At 39.9% G+C, this 14787-nt stretch overlaps 1 protein-coding gene across 2 annotated transcripts; it reads right to left on the bottom strand.

Annotated features, from left to right (window-relative positions):
• Window positions 1-2150: 2150 nt before the first annotated feature.
• Window positions 2151-6415, bottom strand: LOC146491488 (dynein light chain Tctex-type 1-like). 2 transcript variants are annotated; one of them, XM_085151625.1, is made up of 5 exons: window positions 6231-6413; window positions 5878-5919; window positions 5203-5326; window positions 2732-2809; window positions 2151-2650 (listed from the first exon to the last, which is right to left on the bottom strand). In XM_085151625.1, exons 1-5 carry the CDS (start codon window positions 6267-6269, stop codon window positions 2577-2579), a joined length of 357 nt encoding a protein of 118 aa, XP_085007751.1. In that variant the 5' UTR covers window positions 6270-6413; the 3' UTR covers window positions 2151-2576. The 2 variants fall into 2 exon arrangements, with proteins under 2 accessions (XP_085007751.1, XP_085007752.1); XM_085151626.1 differs by lacking the exon at window positions 5878-5919 and having other exon boundaries at window positions 6231-6415.
• Window positions 6416-14787: the final 8372 nt, after the last annotated feature.

Consider the following 14787-nt stretch of genomic DNA (forward strand, 5'->3'; position numbering starts at 1 on the left):
GTATTGCTGCTAACTTTTTGCAGTATGATCTCAGTTTAATTATTGGGTTAACAGTAGTTTAGTGCTTCTGTAACAGGTTTGGTAACCAGCACGTCTGAGGACAGGGAGGAAGGAGCCATGCAAAAAAAGGTCATTCACCAGCTTGTGCATCTAGTTTTCAAAGCGCAGCCCTACTCGAAAATCATGAAACTAATGGAAATGCGTTGAGGACACAGTTCTCTCACAGTCAGCTGTCCTACTGTGTGGTGAGTTACTCGATCCACGTCTGCACCGAGAGAAAAAGTCTCTGTGTTTGTTTCCTGCTTTGCTTCTGCAATCTAAGAAAGATATTTTCCACTTTTATAACTGTGGTTATACTTCTCTGTGAGTGTACTACGGTTTTGATTCTGCAAAATGCCCTCCGGTCAATGTTGGTAACCCATCTAGTTAATATGGCCACACTGTCCACAATGCCCAGCACCCTCATAGAGTCTCATTCTGACAGTCTGGTTAGAAACATGCACACGAGGCACACACACTGCTGGGTTCATGCTCTTCTACAGCCCTGTTCAGCTCTCGTTGCGTAACAGCTCATTTCCTGGTATCTTCTCCACACATGAGGGTTTGCTGGAACATGGGCATCCTTCCTGTGATGTTGAGCATGGCTGTGCCATCCTGTTGGAGCTGGACTATCTGTGCAACCCATTCAGGTCACACAGGTACTATCTCAAGCTACAAGCAGAAAAAAGCAAACTAAAGAAAAATAGTTAGGAGGGATATAGAGAGAGTCACCAACTTCAAAGCCGTTCCTTTTTTTTTTGATTGTCTGATTGTTGTCAACTCTGTCCCTTTGATTAGCACCAAAGTTGTTGAAATAGACTCAAAATCCATGAAGTTTAACTGACTTTCAGTTAAACTGTGATAATTTGCACAAAACTTAAATCCAAAATATGTCACAACTGAACAAAGTAGCACAAGAAAGTACAAACACATTAAAACCGTGCTTCAGTAAACAGACTTGGTTATTTTAAGATCAGCAGGACTCTAGTCTAATGTCACCAGGCTGGCAGGATGAGTTTATGTGCGAAAACAACAACACATGTAGAATTTATAATTAGTGTAAAAGTTTACAGGTACTCTTATGTGTCTGTGTGCACATACTTATTAACTCTCACCACACTCTAAATGGCTTATAAAAGACTCAAGTCTGCTACCTGTCCACATGTAAAAACGTGCCTTTTGAGCCTATAAGATCATTTTAAAGACTGGGTCAGTGTTTGCAAGACTACGACTGAATTCCTTTTGAGATGATTTCCCATAAAGCTCCTGGTGGAAATTTACCAGCAGTAAACAAGAGCTTTAAGCCACAGCTTTAGACCCCCTCTCTGATTTATGTAGAACAAAGTGCTGATGGATGCCTAAAGTAGGTCTTTATTGGTATTTTAACTACTTTGCTCCACAGGTAGATCGATCGGTGGAAATGGCGTCACAGCAGCACGCTGATCCCTGCTTAAGCAAAGCTGTCCTAGTTTAACGGTGACATCTGACGTTTGTCTGCGACACTGGTGCAAGGCAGACATGAATAATCTTTTATTCCAGTGAAAAACGGGTCAAACCCAGTTCTCCAGTCGGTGCTGAGAGCTGCTGTGTTTCGGCACAAATTCGAGGCGCTTGTAAACTCCCTGTCATTGCACTACAGAGGGAAATATTTTACTTTTCTAAGTTTGTTAAACTAAAAAAAAAAAAACATTCCTGCAATCAACTCATAAAAGAAACACCTATAAAATGTTATTCCTTTAGGTTTAAAATTAAATATTAAATAGGGTAAATACTTCTTTATTTTACTTCAGAAAAAAAATGTATAAGACATATTTGTATAATCAGTTAGGTTTACTTTATTTAAATGAAAGAAGATTCTTAAAACACTGTTGCTAAAGCATCTTATAACTGTTCTGTTTAACTAAAAGAAGCCTAAAATGATAAATGCTACAAATAAACACATCATATAAACAAATCTTTATTCAAAGAAAAGAAAAAAACAAAAAGTAGCTAAAATTATATAAAAATGTAAAATAAAGCAGGATAAAATCAATGGGATCATAAATAAGCAGAAAAAATAAAACAGAATTACACTTTTATTAGTGTAAAGAAAGACGAGGGGAAGCTGCTGCTCGTTCTTAAATGTCTTCGTGTTTATTATCCTGCAGCTCGAGTACAAAAAGTGTCTTTTCTCTCTCACCTACATGATTCACAAACAGACAAAACACTGAAGGACCTGATTGAATGTGTCGTTGTACAGCAAGCTGTCAGGCGTCTGGGATAAATGCAACTGAACATGAAGCTATGAAAGCATGGCGGTGGCGCGAGGGGAGTAAATACATTACGATGAAGGCGTTTCATGCACCTGAAGGCTGGAAACTGAAGCCATACAGCTGTTTGAGCCACTGCAACTGCTGCTCAGAGCTCACCGGTCTAAGGGCGCTGACAGAAGGCACAGACAGCTGTACGGGTGAAGGCTCTGTGGCACTTGGTGTCCCCCTGCTGGTCACAAGAGCACACTGCACTCCTCGTGGATTCATTAATGTGTGTGCGTTTGTCTATGCGGTGGCCACGGCAAACACGCTGACCACACAGTACATGGTGCGGTTTTCCCACCTCACCGTGCAGCTCCCTACAGACACGAAAAACCAATGAAAAAACGTCTATAGCCGCACATCGAGGAGGGGAACAACACCCCAAAATCAACACATACCGTCCATGGCAGTGTCCCAGTAGCAGGAGTTGGCTGTGTGGAGGCCGGCACCCGTTTTCTGCATCACAGCACACGTCACTGTGCACAAACAAAGTCACAAGAATTAGTTTTAAAGCGTCTCTTTATGTTTCTCTCAGCATTTAGTGTCTGGTTTCATTATTTTACCCCACGAGGACAAAAGATTTTTAAAAACATCTCTAGATCAGCTGATTTTTTTCCTCTACAGTAACTGTTTTATGTTAAAAAAAAAAAAAAAAAAAAACTGTTTCCATGTGGTACAGGGCCCCCTGGTGGGCTGGTATTGCAGAAATTTGTGAAATTACTCACAGTACAGTACAGTTAGATATTTATATAAACATATTAGTTTATATATATATATATATATGTATTGCAATGTAGTTTTTATCTGAGTGGCAGCTGGATCACACATTGGCCTCAACACTTTAACAGTTTAAAGCCAACAGTCTGAGATTTTTATGTTTTTTGAGTTCAAGTGAACTTCAAGTGAATCGATCCCCCTCCTCTATTTTTAGAAGAGATTAGAGGTTGATGAGAGTGAAGATTTAAGATTGGCTGGGCCCCCTGGGACTTTGTTTTTAAGTGACAATTCATAGCAGGCACGTGCAGGTGGGGGGGCTAGAGGGGCTTGAGCACCCGCCCCTTTCCTGATGGGTGCCCAAAGTGCCCTTTTGTTGAGGCAACTTTTTAAAAAAAATATTATTAATTCTTTTTTTTAATGTGTGTGTGCGTGTGGAGTCCTGTCTGTGCCCCTCAACAATAATATTTAACTATTAATCACAATTTTGCTAAATAAAAGGGTCTGGCTTGCATCAGTCACATGATCACATTTAACCAATGATCGCCCTTGACGGCAGAACGCGCTGGTTACGAGCCGGGAACAAGCTCACAAAGAGCACGCGCATTTTTTGCGGTCCGGAGTTGTAGGAGAAACATAAATTAACTCAGAGACACAGACTGATGCGACAAAACCAGTAAGTAGGTGTACAGCGTACACTGTAGTGTATAGCACACAGGAGTATTAGCTTATTACGGACACGTTGGTAAGCTGTCTTGTTCCAACTGACGAACTGAAACAAACGAGCGTGCTGCGTGTGCAACAGCGTGACAAACATTACCTGTCCTTTTATTAACTGCACAAGTAGTGCTGGTCATAGCTGCTGGCTGCCTGTGTAAGGCTGTCATGGGTCTGTAGTTCTGTCCACCGTTTTAGGGAACATATTTAGTTTTAAAGTAAGTTTCTGGGCTTTTCCTGCCTTTCTGGAGGGATTATATTTCACTAAAAAATGATCTAATATGCATGTCCACATAATTATGCATTATTATAATTATAATATATTAAAAAACACACGCTGTATTTTAAAGAACATACATTAAGAAGCAGATTATATTAGATTTATATTTTAAATAAGACAAAATTTGGATTTTACAGCAGTAAAATTATTGTATCTCTACAGTTTAAAAATGTAATAAGCTTTGCCCCGGCACAGAGTGGATAATGAAACAAATGGAATCATCATAAATACATTATTTCATATTTATTACTTCCCCCTCCTCATTGCTTTATTATTGTAGCTCTAGTAATAAATAATAATGTAAGGATTCTGGATCAGCACCGTGATGCCCATAGTATATACAGTATTCTGAAGAAGGTCTAAAATGTCACTGTGTGTGCGTGCATGTGTGTGTTTTATGTATATGGATTTTTAAAAAAAAATATTACTCATGATATAACATTGTCCAGACATGCCTGGTAAGGACATGAGGAGGAAACAGTAGGAGCTGTGTGAGACTACTAAAGGCAGTGGATCCCTCAGCAGCTGGATTACAAAGAGCACATGTACCAGTTGTACCAGCTATAACATTTTTCTCTCATCATTTTGTTATAGATTAAGTGCAAGAGTTGTTAGGTGTGGATTTTTAAATTATAGTTTATTGCAATAGCAAGTTGTGCCTTGTTCTCAGATAGACAGCAAGTGGAGAGTGATATATGAAATGATGGGATGGAAGGAAGAAAAGCAAAGAGTGATTCACAGGCAGAGCCTAAATTATTTCTCACAGTTTTTTGTTACCTTATGGTTCCAAGTGCTGTCACCAATCTTTGCATTTTGTTATTATCTCATGACACTTGTTTAATCAGCTACCATCTCTCCTATGGACTTTTTAATGTCTATAGTCTCAGATCAACACAGCCCTGCCCTCCAGCACTATCCACAGCAACCCCTCAACAGCAACATTGTACCCATCAGGTAAAACATCGGCTACGTTGGCTTTGCCTTGTTGCCCATATTAGATTCTTGATGAATGTGTGTTGTTGTTATTCAGCCTGGTTCAATGTGCCCCTTTTTAACTTTGAGCACCCGCCCCTTTAAACCTCTCTGCACGGCCCTGATTCATAGGAGGGCAAACATAAGAGCGTGAAAAGGTTAACTCTAAATGTAACAAATACACACCGATGTACTTGTACGGCTTCCCCTGTTTGACGAGCTGCGTGAGGCAGCGCTCCACGATGTTCGCCGTCCACTTGTTCACCTGACTCTGGCTGTAGTCTCCGCCGCCCACGACGTTCTCAATGCACTGACACAAACACAGAGAAACGGCATCACAGCGCTCAGAGTCATGTGTTAGTCAGCCGGTGTTGCTGGCGCCCGAGGAGACTGAGACAAAGAGGCACTGAGTGCAGCTTGCTTCTGAAGGTTTTTCAGAGGTTTTAAAGATACTTTTTTATTATCTTGAATTTTCCCAGGAGCACAGAAAAACTACGCAAGCTTAGCAATGAAACACAAATCAAAAAGCTTTAAATTATGTGCAAAAATGAATGACACGTAAAAGTTACATTTAAAAATAAGAGTGTATTTGAGCTGTTGGCTAGATTTAATTATTATTTATATCAAACGAAATCGTTTACTTCACAATCGAAGCATCTCTCTATAAAAACCTGCTGTTGAAACTTATATTTTTATGACTTAATACTTGGGAAAAATGTTAAATGTGCTTTTGTTTTACTCCCCAAAGAACAAAATCAGTGTTTGTTTAATAAAGACCTAAAAAACATGACGACACTGTGGCGCAAAACGGGTTAAGACATTAAAGGGATTTATAACGCTGCATATAAAAGTAAACCTTACTTCTTTGACTATGGTGTCAGCTTCTTCTGCATTGAATGAGCCCTAAAATAGAGAAAGCAGATCCTCATGTCATAATAAAGATAACATGACAGGACTTTAGTTAAATAAACATACGTTTATGGAAAAAACACTTTTTAGCAACAGATATAACGTTATTGGAGCACGTAAACGTTTATTTTTAACAGCACATTAAGCAGTAAAAGCAATAGCAGCTTATTTTGAATATTATAAATTATATTTATTGATTTTAGGACGTTTGCATTAAAAAAAAAATCGCCGCTATCACTGGGAGTGGCTAGCTAGCTCATTTCTGCTGTCACTGGTGAAAACGGTGAATTCGGATCAGGACTAACCTCGCTTCCGTTATGAAATTCCTCCATTCCTCCTGTCATCTGACACCGGCTAGGGCTGCTTTTTTTTTCTTACTGACAGAAGAAAAAACAAAGCCAGAAAAACCTTTTGTTCACAGATAAAGCGACAGGAGCTCTTAGGGACTTCCGGAGGAGCTGTCAGCGGAGTCAACGACGCATGAAAAGAGCGATCCAAACCAGGAGGGAGTAGCGGCGCTTAGCTGACCGCTGACCCCTAATGGAGGCTCAGTGAAATACAGCCTTGAGACAGAAATACAGACTGCCTAAATTAAAAATGTACATGCTTGACAAGGTACAGCAGATTGAATTTGGAAGAATGTGAATGCTGTTAGGATGCTTCAAAGACAAGAACCTAAAGAAATCTACTTCCCTATGATGCAGAGACGAAGAATGGACATGGCTAATTAGAAGAAGCAGAAACATAAGTATGAGGGTAATAAGCCTACTTTCACTACCACATGATGAATTTTGGTTCCAGATTTAGTGTTATCCACAAGGTTTACATATATGGAGAGAATATACGTGGACATGTGGAGATATGTGGACAGGATTGTATTGCTAGGATTAAAATGAATGAAATATCGTTTTTTGTTTCTTGTTGTAGTTGTAGTTGAGAAAGTTTGCTTCATGTGTTAAGTTATTGATTGAATTTGGGTAACAAAATAATCAGCTTCCTCCATGTCTCTGCAGTGCTAATATCAAATTTTCTCACTGGGCCCCATTGCAGCTTTGAATTAACGACACCGACCCCCTCATTCAAAACAAGTGGATGGCAGGCAGATAAAACTATGAGAGTTCCTCTTTCTGATTTACCAGCTATTATTATATGTATTGTATTAATATAAATGAAGTTTTGTTGGCACACTCATAACACATAATCCACAATTTATCAACCGCTGCAATAATCTAATAACAGATGCAAATTAAACATAATAAAATTCATATCCATCTATCATTTCAGTTCTGGTCTTTGTGTTTGTCATTTCACAGGCTGTTGATTGCGAGTCTGTGAGGAACTTTGAACTAGGGTTACCCGCACTTCGCGGACTACGTGGGGCGGGTACTCTGAAGTGCGAGAAGGGTGGCAGAAGTGAGAGGCTTGTGAAATAGGACGGTCTGGCCTTCATTGCGCTGCTCAGTTTGCCTAGCTACCATGATACTAACCACAAGAAACGTTTCATACAGCACTATTTGACAGAAATGAAGGAACATTTCTGTCAAAATTTTCTTTTTGTTTGTTTATTTTTTTTATGAGATCACTTTTATTTGTTGAGTATCTGAGGCTGAGACCACGGGACTGTAAAAACATGATTGTTGGGCTTCATTTCTGTACTGAACAGTCATTTTAAGATTAATTAGTAAATAACAATTAGCTAATACTGTTCATGAGACTAGTCATCTTACTTTGGTAATGTAAATATAATATGGCCAATATTATTATTATTATTATTATTATTATTATTATTATTATTTATTACAGCAGTAAGCTTGGACTCTGTGTCAAATACTGAGCTTCAGTAAAGATTCAGTTTGCATTTATTTAAATTTCCTATCACCTTAAATGTTCACTCAAAGACAAGTATCTTTTACAGTGTATATACAGATGTATTATATATAAGAGACAAATATTGTTTGTTTAATGTGTTGCCATTACATTACATTTGGCTCAATGCTTACATATATGTGTAAAAAGCAAATGTACGAGCTGTGATAACTGTTTCTGATAGAATGAAGAGTAGACTGATATATTGAATATTCCTTTATTGGGTGAGAAAATCAGACCATGTCATAACTGCTTTAAGTCATACAGAATAGATATCAGAGCCTTAAACAGGCTGACTTCTGCTAAATGGGTCAAACTGGGCAGAAAGTATCCAAACACATAACATCCTTATAGAATATGATGTAACACTATAGATCAACTTACCTCAGAATATATAAAGCATATAAACAATTACAGCAATATGATGCAACAAACACAGCAGTGCTACTAATCCAAAATACTCAAAGCTTCATAGAACTGAAACAAACATTTATTTTTAGGTCCATTCTGCTGCTGATACATACTTTAGGTTTCTGAACATGAACTTGTTTCTGCCTTTCATAGTGTGTAACTTGAAGGCCCTGAGTACTTTCTCCCACACTGAAAACACTGGGATGATAAAATTATTTGAGCATTACCTAATAAGACTGATTCAGGACAGACAATTAGTTATTTTAAACATTTCTAGCAGTCCTTCACAAACAGGGAACAGTCTGTCTATTCTCTCCATCTGTCAGCTGCTGCTGGCTCTTCCTCCTCCTCTTCCTCACACGCTGCTGAGTTTGTCTTGGTGGATCATCAGGGGTGCAAAGCCTCACAGATGATGTGCAGCAGAGCATCAGAGAAAAAGAAAAAGAGAGAGAGTGCAGGACAGACAGACAGGTGACAGTCTCAGGTGTACACACTGCTACAAACAGAAGGATTTAGTGTTTGTGTTATTACGAGTGCTAAACAAGAAGAGTTCACAGAGGGTACAGTGGAAACATGTGTGACTCCATCTTTCTTTCAGCTTAACGAGTGAACCGTCAGCTCGTTCAAACAAACATTAAAGTCCGTTTGGCTCGACACCACCGAACAGAGGCAGCAATATAACATAGCTACCATTAACAGTGCAGTGAATCCTGCTTGTGCCGTGATATTCAGGACTGCAAACCGAGCAGCATCACTGACTTTCAGCCTGTTGTGTTTGTGGATATATGACTGACTTTAATTATCCATAAAATCATCACATTCTCTGTAAGATTAAGGTCGACTATTGCACGACGTATATTTAAAGTAAAGGCTTTAAAACCAAGTTAACGCTGAAAGTACAAACATCTCAAATGTCACATAACTTTGCCGACATGTGGCCAACAGTAATGTTTTAATGTTCTTCATTAATAAGCATTCGCACATAAGTGACATAATATTCAGTACTTACTTTTAAGAGTTTAGTCTTCGGCTGCTCCGCTTCAGCCATCCGCATTTTTTTTACGGAAAAAATATCCACACCCACCGCCGCACTATAAATTGTGGGATATGTGGGGCCACAAAGTCTACAGCCTTCAAATTTGGGGAAATGAAGGGCGCATTTGTCGATGCATTTGGAGTACACTTCGAATAGGGACACCCTTTGTCGTGTCACTGTGACGTAATCGGTCTACAAATGTGCACTACGAAGCGTGCGGTCGCTGAATTGGGACACAGCTAACATGTCTTGAAGTTCTCCAGAAGCCTGGTAATGAACTAATCATTTGATTCAGGTGTGTTGACCAAGGGTGAGAACCTGCAGGACACCAGCCCTTGAGGCCTGGAGTTCGACACCCCTGCATAGAGTAAGCAGTGCTAAAATATAAAATCTCCATCCATCCTTTTCAATGTTGCGAGCCTATCCCAGCTGTCTTAGGGTGAGAGGCAGGGTACACCCTGGACAGGTTACCTATCCGTCACAGGGCTAGGATATAGACACAGACAACCATTTGCACTCACATTCACACCAATGGGCAATTTTAGAGTTTCCAATTAACCTATCATGACTAAATGCACGTCTTTGGAATGTGGGAGGACCTATACCAGAAATAGACTGCAAGCCAGTTATTCTTGTACATAGGAAGAGAAGATAACATGTAATTCTTGTTTCATATGTAAGCATTGACCACACATTTTCAGCCAGTTCTCCAATGTGGAGAACTAGCATCTCCAACGTTGCTTGCCAGACTGTTTGTCCATGGAGAAAGGCAAGGTAAACCCTGGAGGGGTCTCCAGTCTATCACGGGGTAATACAGAGACAGGCGACCATTCACACACAACATTTTCCAATAGCCTAGCAACACTCACTGAATGTCATTGAACTCTGGGAGGAAGCTGAAGAGAGCCTGGAGAGAACCCATGCAAACACTACAGAGAAGGTACCAGCTGGTAGAATCAAACTCAAATCCTTCCTGTGAGGCAACAGTGCTTACGATGCACCGCTGTGCTGCCCCCATGTCAAAGTTAGTGTATCAATTTAAAATAAATAAGGAAACAGCGACTTACCCTGGCAATTCATTTCTCTTTAGTGTAATCCCGATTATGTACAAGAGCAAGCCATTTTTGTTTTCCCAAATTTAGCAGACTATCTTCAGATTTACGAGTCAACAGTCAGCAGCTGTACCAAAACAAAAGGGTTATGTTGTTGTTTTTGTTAATGAAGCGTTACTTAACACAATCTCACCTATATATTGGTTTAATGCTGATTTGTTAATTATCCCACCATGGAGACATCATGGGAGAGATTAGAAAGGAGCATGCTCACCATTCCCTTTCTATAATGATCATGAAATGTAGTAGACCAAATTCTGGATTTTGAAAGTCAGTTTTCCCATTTAGACAAAATTTTAATCCATGCAGTTCATGTCCTCTTTTTTTTTTGCACTTATATAATGAGCCAGATGTTTTCTGTGGGTGATGCTGGACTGTTGGCAGTTCATATTGGCACTTGTGGGGATTGGTACCAACCTTTTTTTTCTCTTTCATGAAATAGCAGGCGCAAAAGTTATAATATAGATCCTTTAGATCAGGGATGTCCCGCAAAACATTTAGCAGCTGTGCGGTGTCTGTGCCATCAATGTTCGGATCGCATGCGATGGAGTAAAAATCAAAAGCTTTATCAGACAGTTGCAGTTTAATGTTGGCTGACAAGTCTTCAATGCGTCGCACAACTGTATTTCTGGACATGCTGACGTTGTTGAAGTCCTGCACTTTTTCCGGGCACATTATTTCGGTGAATTTAACGAGGCCATGTTTTATGAGGTTTGCCATGTCTTGCGATGAGTTGGGCGACCTCATAGCTGGCTATTGTAGCCTCTTCCTGGACCTTTTGAGCATGAAAAAAATACTGTTGCTGACCCCGCAGGAGAGATACCCTTTGCTTTAATTTCTGCTTTCGCTCAGCACCAGTGTAGGATGCATAGGCCTGATGTTTGGTTTCATAATGACGTCATACATTATAGTCTTTCATAACTGCCATAGTTTCAGTGCAGATCAAACAGACACATGTCCCCTTGAATTCTTTGAAGAAATATTCACTCTCCCACCGTGTCTGAAATTTTCTGCATTCACTTTCTACCTTTCGCTTCTTTGGTTCTCCTATGTTTAGTAACTTGGGGTAAATTTCTTCTGTGATTGTCCTTTTTGGTGGAGCTACTTCCTTGATCAACAGTAGCTCCCCCTAGTGTTAAAACTAAGAAGTGCAATACACCCAATACCCCCATCATGAAATTAATTAATTAATATCCAACTGTGAACTCCATAAATGAAAAACAAAGAAACAACCACAGTCAAGTTATCATCATGAGTACTGTAGGAGCACCTTGTTGATGGATTAATTTAGAATTTCACATATTCTTGTGCCATTGTGCACCTGTTTACAGGTTGAGTGACTCTACATTGTCTTGGGTTAACATAGGTCATCCTGCACACAGAGACAGACAGAGAGGCAGACAGGTGTGTCTCTCAGACGGTGCAGAAGCATTCAACTATCAACTGAACTATGTATAATACAAACAATATAAAACAGTCACATTCTATAACCTGCTCTGACTTGTGTAGATGAGTCATTCTCGTGGTATTTATATTGTCTGAGATTTCTATGTAGTTTTGATTCCCCTGTTGTAGCTGCTTAGATGTGTCGTTCTCTCTCAGGTTAACATTTTTGATGTATGGATATATGATTATTTTGTTTTCATTAGTCAAAACAATAGTTGCTTGACTCATAGGCTGTAAGGTATATCCCTACTTAGTCACTGCAAGGCATTGGTTTTTTACCTGCTTCTCTGCACACAATGTGAGACAGTAGGCCGGTGTAATGGACGCTCAAAAAGAGATTTGAAAAGAAATGCACCTAAATGCTGAAGTGCTGGTGTGGTAAGATGAACTGATACTGCATGAATCATAATGTTATTGACTCTGATGGTCACATCATCTTTTAGTAACTTTATCTTCTAAAAATAAAGCTGACCATCTTTACCCACATAGCAAAATTGGCATGGATCGAATCTGGGCCACACATTGTGCCTACACACGGTCCACATGCTGCAAAGAATGTTGGCCATTTGGTGGCCCAGATCTGGTTTACCAGAGGTGGCCCACACATGGGCTAGCACAAGACCAGTTGCAAACACCTTGGGGTGGACAGGTCGCCAGTCTGTCGCAGGGCCAACACACAGGGACAGACAACCATTCGCACTCACATTCCCTTGCACATTCACACCTAGTGGCAATTTGGGTTATCCAATTAACCTATCCCCACAAGCTGCATGTCTTTGGATGGTGGGAGGAAGCCGGAGTACCCGGAGAGAACCCACGCTAACACGGGGAGAACATGCAAACTCCACACAGAAAGATCCCGGCCGGAAACACAAGACCTTCACAATAAAACAGGAACTGGAATATTACACAGGAGTGGGGGAAAGGCAGCCAAGAAGGAGCAAGGGAACACAAGGGCAGACATGACAAATGGGGAAACATTATGGAACAAAACAAGGAAGGGAAAATCAGGCACAAGAACTCAAAACTATATGAACACAGATGCACAGAGGGAAACACAGGAGCAAAGACACAGGGAAAACTAACAACCAAAAGTTAAACATAAAAACCTAGGGACTAGGACTAACAAGGTGGCCTCAAATTATAATACAAAATGACAAAACATTAAAAACTGAAACCGCTGGGTCATAAGACCCAGGATCGTGACAAGAAGTAAAGTTAGCCTAATGGAAAATTAGAAACAGTGTTGAAGAAACATTTTCATTCATTTTCAGGATCCATGTGGAGGCTAAAATCACCCACAATTGTTTTATCTGTACTGAACAAAGAAAATGCACAAACTTAATAACACTGCCCAACTGGGATGATTTAGAAACCCAATGACATTACAGTTTTTTCTGAATGCTTAAACCCAACTGTGATTCTTATAGCACAATTTCTAAAACTATTAATACTTATAGCAAAACCACTCACTGAGTTTGCGAAACTAAAAGCACAAACACTGCTTTACACTCAGTTTGCCATTTTGTAACACACACTCTGCAAACCTGTAGCTACAATCCACTGCACAGCACTCTTTTTGCAGAACTGTAAACACAACTCACTGCTTTACACTCAATTTCCAAATGATCAACACACTCCTAACAAAACTATACACATTTATGGCCATTATTTACACTATTTTGCCAACTGTCTGGCACACTGTCACATGTGAAAACTGTTTTAGATAATTAGTTCACTTTCCAATCAGCCTAAGCACTATAATACAGGTAAGCTGTCCATGTGGAGTACAATGGAGGGAGCAGGAAGAGTGAGAAGAGTGAGAATTAGAGGAGACCGAGGAAGAGGATGTGGAGGTGAAGCAGTAGGACAAAGAGGACAACAAGGAGGTGAAGTTAGAGGAAGAGGACAAGGAGGTGAAGTTAGAGGAAGAGGACAAGGAGGAGCAAGAGGAGGACGAGGAGGGGGAGGAGGAAGGGTAAGAAGAGTAAGAAATAGAATTACTGATGACATCAGCTCTACATTAGTGGACCATGTAATAAACCATGGAATGAGGAGGCATGTGGGGATATTGACCAGGCATCATGTCGGGCCTGGATACGCCATTCCAGGAGATATTTTCCCCGGTGCCTTGGACTCGAGGACATTGCATTTGATGTTGACGAAATTTTGTGGCCGGACCCAGAGAGACGACACGATGTAGACTGATTTCTTTTTTTTCCTCAGTGAAATTACTGTTTTGTTTGGACTTGGGAATAAACACTTGTGTTTGTTTTGATGTGTGTAAATAAACACCAGTACTTGAAGTTTGGATCCCTCCATGTTTACAGACCTATGACAAAAGTATGAGCTCAAACTGACATAGCCTACTTTGTGCACAGAGAAAGCAAAAGCCAGATGCGTTTTTTATTCATACCATCAGTGTTTAGTTGGTGCATTGTGTGCTTATTAATATGATGGCTTGTGTTAACTGTTGGATACGAAAATACCATTTTTACAAAGGTGTGGAGAGTTAAGCAAGGGTTATTCGCTTTTGCAAGAAAACTACGTTTTGCTGATTTGGTGAAGAGTTTTCTTATTTGTGTGTAGAGTTTTGCAAAAATAGCCAATAGTTACAAAAAATGTGCTTAAGCCATCAGAAAAAACTGTAAATGAAAAATCACACCAACCCCTGTGGTGTGGGTTCTGTTACCATGGAGGGACTAGTTTCATTGGTTTTGTTCCACTGGTTTCGCTCCTTAGAGTGAAGGATGCAAATCAGTAAGTTGATCTGAATGATTGCTTTAATCCTGTAATGAATGATTTCTATCCTGAAGAAAGTGGCCATCCATACAAAATTGGGAGCGACTGAATAGTTTCTGAATACTCAAACAAAAGGTTCTCAGCTCACTTGAACACTTGAGATCTCTTGTTTTCAAGCTGTTGTGGCAGCATATGTCCAAACCCCTACAGACTTACTATATTTAATGTCAAATTTATTAGTCATTATAA

This window comes from Neolamprologus multifasciatus, chromosome 23 (assembly GCF_963576455.1).
Source record: "Neolamprologus multifasciatus chromosome 23, fNeoMul1.2, whole genome shotgun sequence".
Lineage (NCBI taxonomy): Eukaryota > Metazoa > Chordata > Actinopteri > Cichliformes > Cichlidae > Neolamprologus > Neolamprologus multifasciatus.